Source organism: Empidonax traillii, unplaced genomic scaffold (assembly GCF_003031625.1).
Source record: "Empidonax traillii isolate 1590-97213 ecotype Southwest subspecies unplaced genomic scaffold, ASM303162v1 scaffold131:size1687323, whole genome shotgun sequence".
NCBI lineage: Eukaryota > Metazoa > Chordata > Aves > Passeriformes > Tyrannidae > Empidonax > Empidonax traillii.
Genome location: NW_020955324.1, coordinates 1496648 through 1516973, shown reverse-complemented (window position 1 = coordinate 1516973; position 20326 = coordinate 1496648). Strand labels below are relative to the sequence as shown.

General features: G+C 38.4%; 1 protein-coding gene across 3 annotated transcripts in view; it reads left to right on the top strand.

The window, feature by feature from the left end:
• SEMA3D (semaphorin 3D) overlaps positions 1 to 20326 on the top strand; it is a 139943-nt gene that overhangs the window by 57265 nt on the left and 62352 nt on the right. For all 3 annotated transcript variants that reach the window (XM_027883643.1, XM_027883642.1, XM_027883644.1), the window contains exons 3-5: positions 2827 to 2987; positions 16367 to 16429; positions 18148 to 18267. In XM_027883643.1, coding sequence (XP_027739444.1) covers positions 2827 to 2987; positions 16367 to 16429; positions 18148 to 18267 — 344 coding nt within the window. The remainder of the gene's footprint in view (positions 1 to 2826; positions 2988 to 16366; positions 16430 to 18147; positions 18268 to 20326) is intronic.

Sequence of the window (20326 nt, the reverse complement as noted above, 5' to 3'; positions counted from 1 at the left end):
ATCTCCAGTCAGAAAAAAGCAAGGGAGGAGGTTTGTACTGAGAATGACATCTAATGAAGACACATCTACATCAAAAACAAAATATTAATAATGAGTTTCTCTCAAAATGGCTGTTCTGTAAGAGAAAACCCAGTTACAACATATGTCAGGAGGGAAAGAACCCAGTTACAGCAAATGTCAGGAGCAGTGCATCTATATGTCTTATTGGATGAAAGCACAATAGTGCAGTGAGCTAAGCTTCAGAAGTTGTTTTTCTTTTTCCCTCTTAAAAAATTGTATTTCTTTATTACACTGGCTTGGTCATTCTTCAGCCAGGCTGTTCATCAGCCAGCTCCAATGTAAGAAGCAGTTTGGAAGGCACTGAGGTTTTTATAGTACCATGGTAACCATAAGTTGCTCCTAAGTGATCTCGCTGTCAATTAATAACCAGATCTTTTAAAGTGTTACTAATTTAGAATGTAAGCCCTGACATCTTTGTCTTCTGAAAAGATATGTGAGAAAGATCATTACTGATGGAAAGCAGTGTAGTGCTTAACACTGGATTTAATTTTTCGATATGAAGCAAGATGTTTTTCCAAAGTACTGCCAAATAAATCTCACCTAGGGGAATAGGAGCTGCAATAGAAGACAATTTGTTTTCAGATTTTATTGTGACAACATTCTACAGTGAGCCAGACAAAACCACACAAACTTAAGGAGAAGTAACTGAGCCAAAAAATAATTGTCATAATTATATGCCGGGTAGTCAGATTAATAATGATAAAATATTTTTCCTCCCACAATGCTGTTTATTAGCCAGCAACAGAATTTAATCTTTGCTTTGCTTGTCACATGGTTTGTGAGAGATCTTGGAGAAAAATATTTGTATGTTTGTTTTTGTTTTTTTTTTTTTTTCCTTAATTTCATTCAGGAGTTTTTCTGCAAAACACTTGCCCTAATTCTCATCACGATCAGGAAGTGTAAATATCTTGTGCCATAAGTCTGGTTTCTCTAACAGGAAGGCTACATTGTCCATCCAGTGCCAGGAAGGTGGAAATACCCTTAACTTTATGTTCAGTTAAATACAGGATTTGCCTTTCTGTTTGAATGTTTCTGAATTGTTTAGCTTGGACAGTTTGCTTGTGGAAGAACTGATTCACATGGTTATTTTTTTGCCCGAAATTAATGACTGCCCAACAAGACTTAACTTTCCTTGTGCTCTTTTCTGTATGTTGTTTGTGTCCTCATTCAGAATTACCAGAGTATTCATTAAGCAAAATGATACAGACTTTTTACTTTGCAGCCTTTCAGCTTTTTTACAGAAGTAAATTCTTTCATTAGTTTCATAGAGTAACATGTTTTTTCTTAATTACTTTTGGAAGAGATTTGAAGCCACTATTAATTCACAGTAAAACTTAAGTGTCAAAGTGTGTTTTTAATAGGGATCTTAAAGATGTTACTACTGGATGTTCCCCTTAATATACCATCTTCATTTAATTGAAATAAATGATCTTTAAAGATCCCTTGATCGCCTGGAGGAGGAGGCCCATGTAGACCATGTGAAGTTCAAGAAGGCCAAATGCAAGATCCTGCACCTAATTCATGGCAGTCCTAAATATCAACAGAGACTGGGAGATGAATAGTTTGAGCGATGAATAGATTGAGTGCAGCCCTGTAGATAAGGACTTGGACATACTGGTGGATGAAAAACTGGATACGAGACAGCAATGTGTGCTCACAACCCAGAAAGCAAACTGTATCCTGGGCTGTGCCCCAAGAAGCGTGGTCAGCAGGCTGAGGGAGGGTATTCTGCCTCTCTAGTCTGCTCTGGTGAGACCCCGCTTGCAGTACTACACTCACTTCTGGGGTACTCAGTTTAAGAAAGACATGGATCTGTTGGAATGAGTCTGGAAGAGGATCATGAAAATGATCAGAGGACTTTAACACCTTACCTGTGAAGACAGGCTGAGAGAGTTGGGGCTCATCAGCCTGGAGGAGAGAAGGTTCTGAAGAGACCTTATTGTGACTTTTCAGTATATAAAGGGGGCTTATTAAAAAGATAAAGGAAGACTTTTTACCAAAGCCTGTAGTGATATAACAAGGGGCAGTAGTTTTAAATTGAAAGACAGTGGATTGAAATTGGACACAAGGAAGCATTTTTTATGGTGAGGGTGGTGAGACACTGGCACAGGTTGCCCAGAGAAGTTGTGGATGCCCCATCCCTGGAATTGTTCAAGGCCATGTCAGATGGGGGCTTTGAGCTAGCTGATCCAGTAAGAGATGTTGTGAGGGGGTTGAAGTGGGTGATCTTCAAATGTCCCTTCCAACTCAAAGCATTCTGTGAGTGTCTGATGCCTGACACTTCTAATCACTGTTTCCTACTTGTAACTATTCTTGGCTGGCATTGACTTTCTTTGCTGCTTTATATCTGGAGGGCCAAATATGGTGAGAAATTGATCCTTGATCATGTGTATCACTGAGTATGATGATATAAATGTACATTAATTTTCTTAGAATGAAGGAAAGAGATAATACACATTTTGCAAAGATTTGTCTTTTTTTGTTTCTATTTTTTGTTGAATTTCTGATTCCTTTATGCCATAGAGATAATGGATTAAGAAAATTCTATACAGAAAAATGTTTTGTGAAAGTAAATATTACCCAATTTGGAAGTGAAAAAAACCCCAAAAAAAGTAACCCAAAGTTGACAGGAATTGTATTATGACTCTGGAAAGACTGCAGTTATCTCACTAGTATATTCTATGCTGGTTGCATATATTTATGAAAGATACTGATGAGTCATATATAAACATTTTGATTATAAAGATTTTCTTCATTTTCCCACAGACTTGCTGCTTTCAAACAGCTGCATCCCATTCCTGGGATCTACAGAGGGGCTTGATTTTCGAACCCTGCTGCTAGATGAGGAGAGGGGCCGGCTGCTAATTGGGGCTAAAGACCACATCTTCCAGCTCAACTTGGTTGATTTAAACAAAAACGTGAAAAAGGTCAGTGTATTTTCTGCAGAGTTTATCTCCTAAGTTAAATTTTGTTAAATCCATTTATTTATTTATTTATTTATTTATTTATTTATTTATTTATTTACTGGTAAATGCAGATTCATTATGCACTGCACTTTACTGGGATTTGATAATCTCACCTCCGTGGTTATACAGAATATCTTCATTCAGTTGAATTTCTTATGCTATATGATCTGTGCAACTGATGCCCTGCAAGAGATCAACCACCAGGAAGAGTCCTGCAGTGCATCAAAATAGCATCAAAATATCAACAAACAGGAAAAATACAGCTCAGAGTGTTCACTTCTCAGTTTCTCTGGTCATGATCACCCTATACAATTAAAAGCACTTGAAAGAAAATAACTGAAGACAGCTCTTTCATTACTTCCTCCCATCACTGGGATTACTTTACTGTAATCTTGAACAGAGCACAGGCAATTTGGATGATTTAAATTATAGTAAAGTGTAAGTGGCAATGTTAGTATTAATATTCATGTTAATGCCTAAAATTGCCAGTGATAGGAGAAGCTTCCACTGGGATCTGCTGTACTCCCTTGCCTGTGCCCTGTGACAATGTGTTAACTCCAGATAATAAGATGGCAATTTAGGCTTCAATATTTCTAGCGGACATGTTGAACTGGAGCTTTTCTAAGCACAATTGACTGCTATGAGTAAAAACCAGATGCTTGCACAGGAACACATGAAAACTGGTTTCCTGCTTCTTCCAGATATGAAGAAAATGTAAATTCTCAGCTGTGTTTGATATTTTCTTTAAGCACCATAAGGGAGTTTTAAGTTACTGTGTTCTACTGTCAGCTCTGAAGAGGTAACTGACCCTGAATTAATGCGACTGCAGGCAGGGCTGAACAGGTGGAACAAGAGAGTATTTTGCCCACATGTTTGAGCACAACACTTGCTGTCATTGTATAGGAGAGCTACAGTATCAGGCTGAATATCTTATTTCTTATCTTGACTTCTGCAATGCTGCACATGCCGGTTTTGTTAAAACTCAGATTCCAGGTACTGTAGGAAATTTCTTCCCTGGGATGTTTTATCAAATACTTACCTTGCTTCTGTCATCTCAGTAGTTGACTTATAACCCACCCCCTCAGGATATTGTATTAATAACAGCACTATTAATAATAATTGCAGATATTCAGGCTGCAAATTGATTTCTGGTGTAGGTTTTCCGCAGAAAATAAATTTTGTTTGTGTGAAAAACAGATTTCTGTTTCTGTGGGATGCTGCTTGCCTCCTGAGAGATGCTGAGTGCTGTCACTTCCTATTATGTTCAGTGGGGCTTTATGAGTCCAGACCTTACTGGAGGTGGTGGCACCCTGTGAGTGCCACCCCTCCATCCAAGCTGGTGACATTTTCCCTTCAGCCAAACCACCACTGATCGTTGGGGACGTTGTGCTTTCCAGGAAGAGCAAAACACAGATGGAGCCAGGAGAACTAAAGTGCAATCAGTCAGTGACATTTGGTATAGATGTTGTAGAACAAAGACTCACTTGGTACTGGAAGGAAAATTTGCATTTGGTAAGCTGAATAGAGAATGTGTGCCCACATACCTGTGGTAACATGAAAGGAGGGAATAAAATTCCTAACTTTTTGCATATCTGGACTAAAGGAATGATTGTGTGCACGTTAAAATATTTCTTAGTTTAACCATTCAGGTAATATTTAACGTTTCAGAAAAAAACACTGAGGAAAAATGTATTTAAACAGGTAAAACTGGCTGAGAAGCCCCTCAAAGCATCCTGGTGGGCTAATTTTGAAGATTTGCATTTACCAATTTTACAAAATCATCTTCTTGCATAAACGCCCAGGTGACACAAGGCAATATCACACAAGTGTTTCTCTTTGATTCCTCTGTGCTTGGCTGGTGGAATCTTGCTAGTGGAGGGAAGGGATGAGATGAAGGAAGTTGAGTGAGAAGCCGTGTGTAAATCTCAGTCCCTGACGAGGTTTCAATGCTCAAGGATACTCTCCAGTAGCAGCAAAGTGTTAGAAAGTAGCGTTTGCCTGTGCTGTGTTTAGACTGACCATGGTTTGCGTTGGCTCCAGGCCAGGCGGCTCGCTTCCAGGCTTTCCCAGTGTGAGGAAACCACACATGTTGGGACTACAAGGGTCTGAAGTGTGTCCTTTGTACTCCTCTGGAGTAAGAGTCGTCTGGAAAAAAAAAATCTGCTTACACACAGACACTAAAATGAGTAGTAATTGATTAGAATATTAAGTTTCTGCCTATAAATAATGACTTTGAGGAAGGAGGGTTAAAAGCAAGTTGAGGGGGCAAGAGAAGTGTAACAGCTTTGAAAATAGAATTCAAGATTATGCATAGTTTGGGGTTTTCTTTCTTTAAAACAAAGCTGAACATGAACTTTAAAAATGCTCTATGCTAGGTAGATTCAGCTTACTTTAATAAAGCTCTTAATTTCAGATATTTGTTTTATTAGGAGCTACTGATACCTCCAAAAGCCAGGCCAGAATTCCCCAACAGTATATTCTCATATGTGGATACAATTACTTGGCAAGATTATATTGTAGAGTTTAATGCTCTATATTAAGACATTTCTGGAATACTATTCAAAGAAGCGTCCAAAGCATTGTATCCTGCTCCCTTCTCTAATGTATACATATATGTAATTTAATAGCTTCCTTTTTACAACCTATTTATTTACCTAAATTGGTTAATTTGACTTACATCTATTAAGTTATGGCTTTATTTCCTGGTGTATTTTTCCTGATGAAATAAATCAATATTTCTGCTGGAGTCCCAATTTCTTAAATCATTGTAGTTTTTATTCAATTTATTGTGTAATAGGTTGAAAATTTCCTTAGCTGGCAGCTTGAAAAAAAATCCATCCAGTTTCCAGTGCTTGCAAACCTCATTATAAAACAACAGTAAATACCATAGTGCAATAAGAAAGTCCTCCAGAATTACAGATGAATGCAGAAAGCTAAAATGATTCTAGTCAATAAATATCTAAATTTTAGCAACAGAGAATCTTTCTGTAGCAGGGATATAATTTCTGTGAAGTTGTCCTATATAGAAGCCTTTAGCTCCTATTGCAGGAGGGGCATTATCAACTGACATAGTCTTTTTTTGTAAGAGCCGTATGTGCCTGACAAGTGCTGCGAGCTTTTTGTAAACCAGAAGATTTGTGATTCCTTCTTAAGAGTAAAATACAGCTGTTCAGCAAAAGAAAGCAGACCTACTGAAGACCTTTATGCCATAACCAGTGGAAGTGCAGTGCAAAACAGACATTTAATAGCATGAGAGGCTGGAAAGCTGGACAAGTAATTCTATAGGAACCCTGAGCTCTGGGATCCTGCTTGAACCATTACTTTGGAACATAGAATTTTCCTGTGAGTTTGCTTAAAGCCTTTGTTATTTTACTCCCTAAACTAAATAAATACTAAATACAAAATGTCATCAGCTGGGTAAACACAAAATAGCTGCAAAGCAATGGTGCCCCTTCCTGTGGGTCTACTGGCTAACAGTGCACACGGGGTTACATGTCAGTGCTCTTATCACGGTGTAATCCACAGTGAGACCCGCCCAGCTCTGCAGGAATAGGAATGCTATCAAGGGCTGACAAGCTTTTGAAAAGCTGCCAACCTACAGGAGCTGTCAGTGCTAGAAGACACAGCCACATGTGGGCCAAATAGATAAACATGTCAGATCCCCAATAGCAGCTTTGGAACAAGTTGTTTTCATGTGTCCCAGGGTGCACTGGCTGAGGGTCACAAATTATCATCCCTTGGAGCATCCTCAGTTTATAGTTGTTACTATATTTTGATATTTACAGGTGCAGCTGTCTTGTGACATCCTTGAATACCCTCTTACATTGTTTATTATCTGGATTTCACCAGAAAATATACATATGCATAAATATATATTTATCAGTTGGGTAAATGCTTATGAAATAGCTTAATATAAATTTTTTTCTATAACTCCAGTGCTTGCCAAGAGTCCAAGTGGGCTTATATGTCAGCACTATTATCACTGTGCAATGTGACCCACCCATCTTTGCAAAAAGGGGAACATATATGCAAATACATATGCATATTTATGTAAAGTAACATCCTTGAGATAGAGGAGCAGAATTTTAAATTCATTTTTCTGAGAAATGTTCTGTCAGTCTTTATAAGTGTGGTCTCCATTAGGAATGAACCTAGTGGGAATTTAGCCAGTACTGAAGGGAGGTTTTGGTTCTTGCCATCAGAGTCTGAGATGTTTATTGCAGCCTTGAATCGCATTAATACCAAGATCAATCCTTCATAAGTAAATATGTGCTGCTTATTATAAAACTCAAAGAAATTTAGCTTTCTACCTGTCAGCAAAAGCTGTAGACAATCTGAGAGTCAAGCTTTCTTGATCTGTCAGAAGAAAAAGTTGCCAGGAAACATCGCTGAAAGCCAGAGTCACAGGGAAACCACTGGAGATACCTAAATTTCAGAAAATGGAGGCATGAGGACTGAGAAAGTCTAGAATAAACACAGTAGAACTGGAGGAGGAATGTCATGAGTTTGACCCTCCACACATGAGGAATTAGTTCCCATCAGTAAATCCGTACTGGAGGCCCTGCTTTTGAAACACAGGGAACTTCTCTGGGTATTGCAGTTCAGAGGTTACTCATTTCCACCTGTTTTGCAGTATTTCCCTTCCTCCTAAGATTAATAGACATAGAAACCCTCTTATCTATCATCTCCAATAAAACAAGCCTGGTTTTACTGGATATCCATGAAGTTTAGTGTCTGGTCTCCAAAGCTGGTCAGCAGTGGACACTAAAAGAAGGGTGCAAGAAAAACTAACGGTGCTTCAGGTTAGGGACTTCCAGAGGCAGAGGTGATGACTTTGTGCTTGCTATGCCTTGGAGGGCTCTTACCACTGAGATATTTACTCTTGTTTGGAACCTCTGGAAACCTTTTTGAGTGCATGAAATTGTTTGACAGACTTAAATTTAGGCACCTGTGTAGACAAGGTGAAAGATTTTCCCCAGTGTTTATAGAAACAAAACAACAGATGGGGCAAGACGTGAAGAAAGCAGTATGAAACCAGAATGACAGCAGTCCTAAGTGGAAGAGAGTGTCTCTGTTGTTTCCTTTTGCATTGTTGCCATAAATTATGTTTCAGTAAACATCCGTTGTCATTTTTATATTTTACCCCTGTGTTTAGCTATAAAGAATGGGCAATATCCTGCTCTCTGAAAATATTTGCTCATATTAGTCTTTGTCTTTTTCAGAGGTAGGATTTGTCTTTAGTCTGAAGTGATAAACATAACAGAAGCAATCCCTTTTGCCTTAAAAATCCTGGAGTACAGTTTCCTTTTAGGAGAAACAGACAGTAGTCAAAAGTCTGCTGTGGTTACACTGTGGAAAAAAGAGGTGTAGAAGCACTGAAGCCTTTCAAGATTTAATCCAGTGTAAATGAGATCAGCATCTGGTCCATTTTCTTTAAGCTTTCACATATGCTCCTAAATTACATATGAAAATGCACTTTTCAGAAAACCCTTAAGGGCTGAAAGCATTGTCTGCTACTTGAGTTTTGTTGGAGATCACAATTTAAGAGGAGAACTAGGGCATGTGGAGATGTTGCTTTGTCTTGGACAGATGGAATATTAAAGCCCATTTGGTTCCAATATGAGGTTTCGTTCTTAAGAGCCACCTGCCAAATTTAAGCTATCAAAAGTTTGTGAATGTGCTATCCAGCTACACAACTTTTATTTCCCTCTGACTTCCAGTGCATTTTACTCAGTTTGACACACCATGAAAATAAAGATTGCCATACACTGACACTGGCATTCCTACTGTGTTGCAAATCACTTTGAAACAAATCTCACATTCTCTCTTCCTCCTTCCAGTGTTGTATCAAATTATATCTATGAAATAATTGGAGTAGAAAATTCTGGTCAGCTATTTTACCAGATGTGTAATGCAGGCATGGCAAATAGTACCACAGGTGAAGGTCTGTGGCAGAGATAAATAAGATTTAAGGATACATTCATGGCTTTTAGAGATCTCTTAAGTATCTCTGAGAGTTAGCTAAACCTTAATGAAACTGCTGAAAAGCAAGCTAGGTGAACACACTCCAAAGACAGCCTGGTTGTTTTGCAAATACAGGGAGAAATTCAGACAAGGAACTTAGATGTATCATCTTCTTTTGTTTGCTGATGACTTTACTGAATTCCAGAATACAGCAAGTACAGTGGAAGCCACTTACAGGAACTGTTTGGGGTAACCTTCCTCTGAGGAGCTGTGTATGAGAACTATCTGTCCAGTTCCCCAGGTTGTGGACTTCCCACACTGCACGTATGAATGCAGCAGATGTGAGGTATTTAGAGAGCAACTAGTACACAAACATGCTGGGCTAAAATAAGCTTATTTCCTTGTTATTTAGCTTATTTGGTCAGAGCATAGTGCTAATAATGCCAAGGTTGCAGGTTTGATTCCTGTACAGGCCATTCACTTAATGGTTGAACTCGATGATCCTTGTGAGTCCCTTCCAACTCAGAATATTCCATGATTTTGTGATAATTTAAACACTCTTTGTTTTCAGTGAAATAATACTAAAAATACATTAAATTCTTTCCAGTGTTTGCTGAGAAATTCAATAAGTTTGTAGTGCTTGCAGTGATTTTCAGTGAAGTGACCTGGGGTCAGTATACAGCAGTGGCAAATGTCCCAGTTCTCAGGATACAATCCATGAACACCCACTCTTATGGCACTGGGGCATGACATTCATGATATTGTCTTATGCAGCAGGATGACATTCTTATTGGATCACTGTCGTATGTTTTCTCAGTGCTCCTTGATCTTACTGTTTTTCTTTGCTTTTATTTTTGAGCTATGAATTACGAAGTTCTTCAGAAAGTTTAAAAAAAAAAAAAAAAGAAAAAAAAAAGGCAAGCCACGTTATTGTCATTTTACTGGTGGGAAAATTGAGACCTGGCTGTCACATATAGTAAGGCAATAGCAAAACTGGGATTAGACTGTCTCCTGGTTTACTTTACTGTGTTTGGATCATGTTGCCCTCTTTACTGTACCCATTTTATGGTCACATTGAGCTAAGTTATGATTTTTTTTTTTTTTTCCACACGAGAGAGTAGTTTTTCATGGAGAAGAGTTTCTCAGGGGGAATATATTGCATGTACCAATGTGACAATGGGTTTATGCTCATCCTGGATTTGTTCTTTGGAAATTGCAGTTGGGACTGTCATGGGGAATTTACCTATACCAACAAGCCTGAGCTTCTGAATTATGGTGTACATGCTACACAAAGCCTTCATATGACACTTTGATGCCCAGAAAGCTGTAACTTTACTGCATACCTTCCCTCAAGCATCAATGTGATGAATATCTAATACGTAGAATAAAACAAGGGAAGAAAGCTGGCCTCTTGCTGGGTGAAGCAGCTGTTTAAAATCAGTGTATTTTTGTCTAAGTGCTTCTACCACCTCTGGCATAGGAAATAGGAAGGAAGCAATCTCTTCCTTCACAGGCCCCGAGTTCAGTGTGTGAGTGTTACGAGACATGCCGATCAGCTGATGTCCTTTGCTCCTGATACAGACACATCCTGCTGGTGCTTCATGCGCCACTAAGAGAGTACTTTGGGGTTTCTCCTACTGGAGGCTGTACTGATAAAGAAGTGCTGAAGCACGTGTGCAGCATCAAGCACGCGAGGGGCTCCAGTGAAGCCCCCGGGACTGCTGGAAGCTGTCAGCCTCAATGAGACACTCAAGTGCTTGCTGCTGGCGTGAGCGTGACTATCTTGGGGACCTGAAGCTGGAAGGAGTCACGCTGGTCAATTGGTCTCACTCCCTACTATCAGCAGCAGCTACCTCATGTAGCAGTTATTCCTTCCATAACCTGCTCCAAATCTGGTATAAGTGGCCTTGTGGGATACTTCAGACAACTTCTTTAGAAATGTTGTTGCTATGGACCAGAACCTTGTTACTCTGATGTTTCAGGTTTAATATTTGTTAAAATCTACAATCTAATATATATATATTTATTTATGAACAGTTTATACCCATTTCCTCTGGCTGTTTATAATTCTGGTCTTCAGAGCCCTTTAATTCTTCCAGCATAATTTCATTTCATTTATATTAGTGCTGTTGCTTCCCAACTTTGAGTCACCTGCATGGGCTGTTGCAGAGTGCTCCTAAAGATAGGATGCATGAAAAAGGATGAGCTGTGACACTATTTCTTGAGGAACTTGAGTAACTTTCTACTTCAGGTTCTTTACTTATCAGGCCATTTTTTTTTCTTGTAATAATGCCTATTTTTGCCATCTGAGCTAATCAGTTTCGATGTGGCAATTTAGTAAATACTTAAGTGGAACCTTGATGAAGAGGAGCTCCATCAGGTAATTACATTACTTTAATGTAATTCAGCTGGGTACAATATTAGAGTGGAATAATTTTTCCTTACCAGGTTATATCATCTTCTTTAGCACAGACCATTTTCATCAGAAATATACGTTATTCCCCCCCTAACTAAAAATTTGTTTTGAATCCTTACAAACAGATGAAATAAGACCAATCAGTTTTTTAATTGCTTAGATAGCTTGTGATCCTCATCTTTTGTATTGTGACAATATATAGCATTTTCCACTTGTTTTGTAAAGTCCTGCATCATCACAGATTTAGCAGCTAAATTAGAAGTGATTTTTAAAAAAGCTATACTTTCACACAACATTTTCTTTGAAATTATTATTTTATTTTTGAGGCATCCCTTCTCCTAAGAAGTTAGAGTCATAAGTGTTAGCCTAGGATCAAAATTTGATAGAGAAAGATAGATACAGAAAAATGAGGAAAATACTTGCAACCAGTACTGTTAATTTTTGACAGATGGCAGCTGAAATTAAGCTCTTAGACATGCATCCAGATATTCTTTATATATATATAGTTAAAAACTAGGTACATATAGCTTCCACATATCAAATTATGTATACAAATAATATATTTTTTAAATATGCATTTTTTCCTTTTCATTCCTTTCTTACAGTAAAAATGCCTGTTTGGAGGAAGGAAAAATGTTACTTTTAGAAATTCGCCACTCCCGATCTGGAAGGGACCTTTGTGGTTTTAAATGTTTTGTTTTAATCAGAAATCAATTTCCAGCTACCCTTTAAAGTGATACCTTATCTGTCCTACACTTATGTATTGCTTAATTTTGTACTCCTGGGAGGTTTTCTTTCACTCTGCTAGCAAAGAACTTATTAACTTGCATTTATTAGGAGAATTTAATTTCTTTCCTGTTGCTAAATTTAAGAAAATATTTGAAGAATGATTTAAAAGTAATGATGAGGTTTAGGATTTTTTTTTTTTTCCTAATTGGGCTATAGAAGATAAAATGAGGAAATCATGACAGTAGCTACCCTTTGAATTTTGATATAGATATTTTACAAGGAAAATAAACTGAAGATTAAGAGAAGAAAATAATCCTATTTAAGTATATAGTTCATGTACTTCAACTAGTTGCATTCTTGCCTTAAATTTAGTAACTCCACTTAGCTATTCTTTTTCCAGGCATTTCAGATACAGATGCAACTATAAAATATATTAAATATATGATTTGTACTGTTTGTAACACATAATGATTACAATTTTACATATCAATGTTATTGTCACCATTCTTATGTGGAGTTTAATTATCTGAGGTTATTTTTTCCATTCCTTGAGGTTTTTACTCACTGAGGAATTTAGAAAAAAAAAAAAAAAAGAATTGGTTAAATAACATGTTACCGTTGTAAATTCAGCACGTAAACAGAAAAAAATTATGAAAAAAAAAATTAGCAATTTCAAGGCATCAAACATCCACAAGCTCAACGATTTTAAATATAAAAGAAACTCCTGGAGCATATAGTCTTACACTGTGAAACTAAATAACTCATGTGAATAAAATATAATACTAAAACTTAATTTCCCCCCCTACAAAAAAAATCAGATGCATAATGTTACTTGTGTCAGTGTTTGAGGGAACCAGACCTGGAGTAGTGTTACACAACATGTCCTGTAATAAGAATTGAAGTTTATGTTTTCTTGCTCAGCACATTAACTCATTATTTATTATGCAATTTTCTTGATCTATTACAATTTAGAGCTGACAGTTTCTGGGAACCTCTCACTTCTCATGCGGAAAGCAAGTACATATCACTTTTACTCCCCCATATATAATTGCAAATTGATTTTAAAGTTGGATCACTTAGCTTCACTTTTCATTGTCTAATGTGCAGTGCTAAATATTGAGGCTGTTGAATAACTAGAGAGTAAAACAATTGATTTTTTAAAATGATAATTGACTGTGGTCAATTATCATAGAACTGTGGGTGTCTGTATTTCAGTCTGGTACCACAAACACTAATTCCCATGAAGGAATCTGTAGAAGAATTGAGGGCAAGTCAAGTCCATTAATACTTCTGATGCCTTGTGTTGGTTTTGGACAAACCAACGGGAGAAAGAGAACTCCAAATAAGCTGCTCTCCTTTTGTTTCAGTGTCTCCCTGCCCCCTCCAATGATGAAGGAACAATAGGAAGAGATATAAGTAAAAAAATAACAATTTACTAAAGGAAACAGCAGTTACTACAAAGATACAACGGAGCATGGTTTTAAGCCAATAAAGGCAGAAATTGTTTTCTAGTCCCCCAACCCCCAGGACAAAAACAAAGGACAAAATGGGAGCTGCCAGGTGGTTTTCCCAGGCAAAGGCTAAGGGCTGAGGGGGCTTCTCCTACGGTCCTGGGGGAAGAAAAAAAACAAACACAAAGGAAAACAATGTAGCAAAAGATTCTCTGCAGGAAGAAGGAAGGCAGCAGCAGCTCCTTCGGCACCCACAGCAGCAGTCTGTCCCAATAAGGAACTCCTGGGACAGCCACAGCAGCAGTCTGTCACAGTAAGGAATGGCAGGAGCAGCAGTTCCCACTGGCTTGTGTGGCATTTGAGCTGGGCATTTTCGAAAGTCTGCAGAGGGACATCTTCTCTACCTAATTGTATAATTAAACTTTGGCCGACAATCTCTGAAATCCCTCAAAGACTTCGAGGCTTCTCTGTTTCTGATTCAAGGATCTTGTCAGAATTCAGCATAAAATTACAAGAGACCTGATGATCAGATAGCAGCTCAGACAAGTCTCCTTGTCCAAATGTGTTTGGAGACCCATGATCCTGTATTCCTCTAGCTGGTCCTTTTCATCAGCTTTTCTTCACTGGCACCTCTTAAACTTGCCAGTGTTACAAGTGAGACTCAACCTACTCTGCCCAGGCAGAGACCAGATGATCTTACTGGAGCTACCTTCAGCTCTTCCCAATGGCTTTGCAATGTTCCCAGTACTTTCCTTTGGCACTGCACTGTACTTTCTGGCGTTGTGCATTGTGCCATCCAGGCACACTGGCACAGTTGGTTTCAGGTTGCGTTTTCCTACCTGAACGCTATCACGACATTCTGAGGAAATGCTCTGGGAAAGTAAATTTCTGCTTCAGTGCTGAAATGCTGTTATACTGTCTTATCTCTGACTTTACATAAATATTGCTGTAAAGGGTTAAGGTTTAAGTAACTTAAAATACATTATCTTTACTAAGAGCTTCTTATCAGAAAGGTAACTAAATTCACTTGAGAGGAAATTAATTTCCTTGCAGAAAGCCAATACATCCATTTTAACTGGGAAGAAAAGAGAACGTGCAATCAAAAGACTGTTTCCAAACTGAGAAAAACAGTGAATAGATTTTGGACAGCGATAAAGGTATTTGACACAGGGCACTCATATTTTGCTTTCCCTTCTCATGTGGGACTGTGCCTGTGTATGTGGCAAGCCACATCCTATAAGGTGCCAACGGCTGGGTGAGAGAAAGGGAGTATGACAGAAGTTAAATCCTAGTGCATATCACTGAATTGTGCATCCCTCCATGATGATGTTTTTTGTTGTTTTGTTTTTTTTTTCTAATTTGTATTATAATTTATTCCTACACATTTGCTATTTAAGATTTTATAAAGTATGATTGGAGACTCAACACTATTCCAAAGCATCCATGACTACTAATAACTGGTCCCTGGGACTTGAGGCAGTTTCCTAATCAATATTTGCTTAAAAATTAGTGTGGTTCATGATGTTATTATTATTACTCAGGAGAAATGGCTATAGTTTTGTGGTTTTTTCAAAATAAGAAGTATAAAAGATCAATATTTAATGTGATGATTCTGGAAGAATTTATATTTAGTTTCTATTTTAAATTTAATAGACTCAAGCAGATACTCAGTAATATCCAATTTTGACTGTTTAATTGAAATCAATGAGGCATAACCTCGGCTGTTGTTCATTGATATTCACTAACATAATTGGGGTTACAGTTGGAGCCCCCGGTGGTCCAGGGGAAAACACACTGCATTGTCACTGCAGAGACCCGGGTTCGATTCCCGGTCGGGGCCCCTCCCCAGGCAGATGGAGCTCGTTAGCCCTGTAAGGCAATCCATCTACGTCCTGAGGACCTCGCTGCCACCGTCCAAGTGTGCTTGGCCCCGGCAGATGAACCTCAGGATTAAAGGGTGGGCTCAGTTCCGCGCACACTGTGTCTCACCTAAAAAATCCAATGCGCAGGCTGGAAGGTGTAAAGACCTTCCCCAGTTCTTCGTTCGCGAAGCCTGGCCATTATGGGGTTACAGTAACTGATAGTGGTTTATCATCTGGATCCATCTACATCAAAACCTGTTTTATAGAATTCTGCAGGGCTGATTAAAGAATAAAGAGAAACAATAACAGTATATACTACCAATTATCTAAGGTACATGATTTTACTCTAAACTTCTATCTTATTTTCTCAGTAAACTGAGTTATTGTTGATGGGTGACATTTTTTTAACCATGCACTATTGATTTCTATAAAATGTACTTTTGGTTCCACAAATTTCTCTTAAGCTATCCTTAGTTTTTTTTGAACAATTTTCATTTGAAAATTGGCAGAAAGAGCTAAGTATTTTTTATAACAGCTTTGCCAAGTCCACTGGACCACATTCCTCACAAATGTAATTTGCCTTGCTTTGCAATCAGTTTAGTTTCCAGATGATTTGGCTCATCATAACTGAGAGAAACATGTAATGGTGACAAGGTGACTTAGCCAGATTAACTGAATGCTTTTTAAAAGTACATATAGCCTATGATGAAATAAACAAAGAACAGGGGGATTGATGTAAAGTCTCTTCACTTTTTGTAATGGAATCCTGCATTTGAAGTCATTCTCATTTCAGTATACATGCAAAGTCCTTCAACACCATAAATCTCTTTTAAATGTTTATGCATGGAATAATTAATCTGCAGTCACAGGGCAATTTGTAATCTTCATAATCTTTGTTTTATTTTAACTATGTTACAGATTTACTGGCCTGCAGCAAAAGAAAAGGTAGAATTATGCAAATTGGCTGGGAAAGATGCCCATGTAAGTATGAAGTATATTTTTTACTATTGCTGAGAATGTTGAATATCTGTATATTTGTTTTTAAATGCACAAAATGCGTTAGTAACCTCTCGTTACACTTTTTCTGAGCTAACATGCTGAGTGTTTTTTCTTACTTAAAAATAGATGTTGCACTTCTATTTTTTTTATTTAAAAATTAATGTTTAAAGACAAAAATACTCAATATTGTAAGCAGCAATAATGCTAAGTTGTTCCTGTATGTAATAAATGTAGCTGAGAGATGAATGAACTCTCTTTTGAAATATATCACAGGCAATACTCCACTTAAATCCCTCTTTTTTTCCCATTAAAATGCTTCTTTTTTATTGGGAATATCCTGAGTTTAACTTTATTATAATTCATTAAAGAAACAGAGTAGCAGAGCGGAGTACAAATTAACTTAAATTGCAGACAGCTGCAGTTAGGGCTAAAGGAAAATCTCAGACTGATTAGCTTTTCCCTGAAACCACAAATCTTCTTTAGGAAGTCTCTTTAGGAAGTATATTTAAGGTGCATACACATATATAGTAAAACTTTCATATCTTTTGCATAGCACAGATTACATCATGTGTCCAGAGCCCACTACAAATGTAAACATTTCCCAGCTGCATAATAAAATTTCTTCCTTTTCTCTCCAAAAATCTTGTGATTTCTATCCAGTGTGTCAGTTACCAAGGTGGATTCCATCTCAAAACAATCTCTCAGCTCTCTGCCTGAGGACTTCCAACTTTTTACTCTAACTTATTGCTACCCTTATCTTTACAGCAGTCAAAACCTAAACAACACCTCTGCTGAGCACTGGGAATATCCTGATACTGGTGTACATGGAAGATTCGTGCTGATCTATTTCTACACTAAGAAAAAAAGAAAGGGTCCTGAGAAGGGAATATTTGTTTTGGACATAGATCATAAAAATTTTGGTTTTGCTTCCTACATTATCTCTGCAGCTTGTCTCTCACTTAGGTGATAGCCTGAACATATGAATAGATCTTGTGTATTCCCTCTGAAGTACTTGTACATTTCTGATTTAATTTCATTTGGGGAAAGGTTGCAGCAAGCCATTCCTCCTAGCCCTTGCAGCATGTAGCAATTGCCTGTGCTGCTTTACCAGCAAGGATCAAGGTCAGATAGACCTAGGACTGACCCAAGCATCCCACTGGACTCAGAAATGACCAAATAAAAGTGACCAGTAAGATGTGCTTGGTGCAGAGGAAGTTCACTCATACACATAGCATACCCCTGGTAGTATACTGAATTCCTTCAGCCCACCCTAATTATTTTAATCGCGTAATCTTTGGCGTTAAAGCTTGTGGAGAACCTTAAGTTGGGAGCCAAGGCAGGAGGACTGGTAGCCAGACTAACCCAGTGGCTCTCTGACCTCTGCCCAGTTGTTGGCAGGTATTGTTTGCTACAACACAGGCTGCACAGATATCCCCCAAGCTGTGCTCTGAGCACAGAGCTTCTCGTGGCTGAAAGCATTACAACAAAATTAGGTTTGCAAGTCTGATTGATGAACTGCCCAGTAGATAGCCACTGCAAAATTGTAGCCATCACAGCTTTGAACTACTTAGTAAACAGTTTCTGCTGCAGTAGTTTTGAGTTTCAATATGCCAAAGCTATGGCTATAACTTAGTATAATGTATAATGCGGATGAGAAGAATAAACATAGAAATTAACCTTTATCTTTATTTTCCCAACAGACAGAATGTGCCAATTTTATCAGGGTCCTTCAGCCCTACAACCGAACCCATGTTTATGTCTGTGGAACAGGAGCATTTCACCCTCTCTGTGGATACATTGAACTTGGAACTCACAAAGAGGTAATTTAATTTCCTCACTACTCTGACATGTCAAAGAATAGCCCTGATCTTGTTTAGCATTCATCATAGATTAGAAAATACTATATGAGTGTGTAAAAAATGACCTGACAGCAGCTTGCATAAATAACAGGGTAAATGGTGGATTTTGCAGGTCAGACAGGAACTCTTGTTCTCCCGTTTGATATGTGCGTATCACTTTTGAACAAAGCACTTTTCTCAGGCTTATTACACAAACTTCTTCAGAATGACACTTCCATGTGATTAACTAAGTGAAGAGAACATCTAACTCAGATATCTTTCTAGTAAGTCATTTCTGCACATACTCTCCTTACGCACCTACACATACATTCAGAGTTCAAGATGACACTTTTAGTACTTTCTTTTAATGCACATGTACTCTTGGTCCACAGAGATGGTTTTTTGTTCCTTGTGAATGAGTGTAATACACAGTTGGATAAGGGCCTCTGAGCCCTAGTCCAAGGATGGCGTCTCAGGAGTTTGCAATGTGTTTCAGTCTTGTTACTAAGGAAATGTTGGGTGTCCTCCATCTCTGGTGGCATATTCCAGAGCTGAAGTTAGCAGCTGATTGGTCTTCATTTGCTGGTGACAAAGAAATCTCTACCCTAAGTGGTAAATGTTTGAGACCTGACCCCCACAACATAAGAATTTTGGTGTTGTGTCAAGCAGCCACTTAGCACACAAGTCTCTTTTTAACTCCTTTATGTATAACACCTTGGCTATGTTTATACTCCTGGCACTGTTCTCAGACAGTGTTGAGATGTGACCTGCCTGGCTGCTTGCCTATGGTGCAGGCTTCATATGCTGTTATAGAAGTAGCTTTCTCTTTTCCTTTGGTCTTGCTGAAATTCTAGAATATAAGAAATAGGCTCAAAATTATTAAGTGCAATAATCTGAAACAGAATCATAAAATGATTTGGGTTGAAAGGGCCCCTAAAGATCATCTAATTTCAACCCCCCTGCTGTAGGCAGGAACACCTTCCACTAGGCCAGATTGCTCAAAGACCCGCCCAGCCTGGCCTTGAACACTTCCAGGATGGGGCACCCACAGCTTCTTTGGCAATCTGTACTGGTGATTCACCAGCCTCACAGTAAATTATTTCTTCCTAATATCTAATCTAAAACTACCCTCTTTCATTTAAAGCTATTCCCTCTTGTTCTATCACTGATATATGGAATCAGGGGCAGATCCTTACAGAAAAAAAAAAAAAAGGGATTAGTGCTTGCCCAGACTGAGACCCCTTCGTTACTTTCCCCACAATCTGTGGGTTGTCTGACCAACCCAGAGGGTCTGCCTATGTTACAAAAAACTGAAGCTGTGTGAGATCTGTGTGGAGTTCTTCCCCTAATAAGCCATTAATGCTCATGGTATTGTCTGATATATGCTGTATAATTTGGCTTACAATTAAATAATTCTGTAGACTTCTTTGCTTTGCTACTTTAAATATTCCAGCTGAAGCTACTGAAATTTTAGATGCCTTGTATCATGCTGACTTCTTAGCCTGAATGATCAAATACACAGCTGAATGGAACAGAACAGCTCTCAGCAAGAGTGTAAGTAAGGCTCTGGTTTACCTCTGGGTCATTAGCAAGATGCCTTATTCACTCTACCATTGCCCTACTTCATTGCAACATTGTGAAGGTTGTTTTCATCAGACCTTATGAAATTATGGATTTGGTCTGATTGTTCAGTCCAGCAACCAGTCTAGACAAGGGGTCTGTCTCAGTTAGACGTGACCAATTACCTTATGAGAGGAAATGGAAGAAGAATCCTGGTATTGTATTTCCTAATCCTCTCACTGTCTCCTAGTCCTGCCTCTCCCACATTCCTTCTAGTTGCTCAGCTGCAGTGGTAGGTTGGACACTGTTCAGCACTGCTCCTGCCTCGTCAGACAGAGCAGCTCTTCTACAGCCTCCTACTGAGTTATCAGCCTTGAATGGCATCAGGCATACTTTCCCTTTCCTTCTTGGAGCCCAAACACCCTAGCAGCCATCATCCTTGCACTGCTTCTCCAGATAAATGTGACAGGGCAGGAGGGTG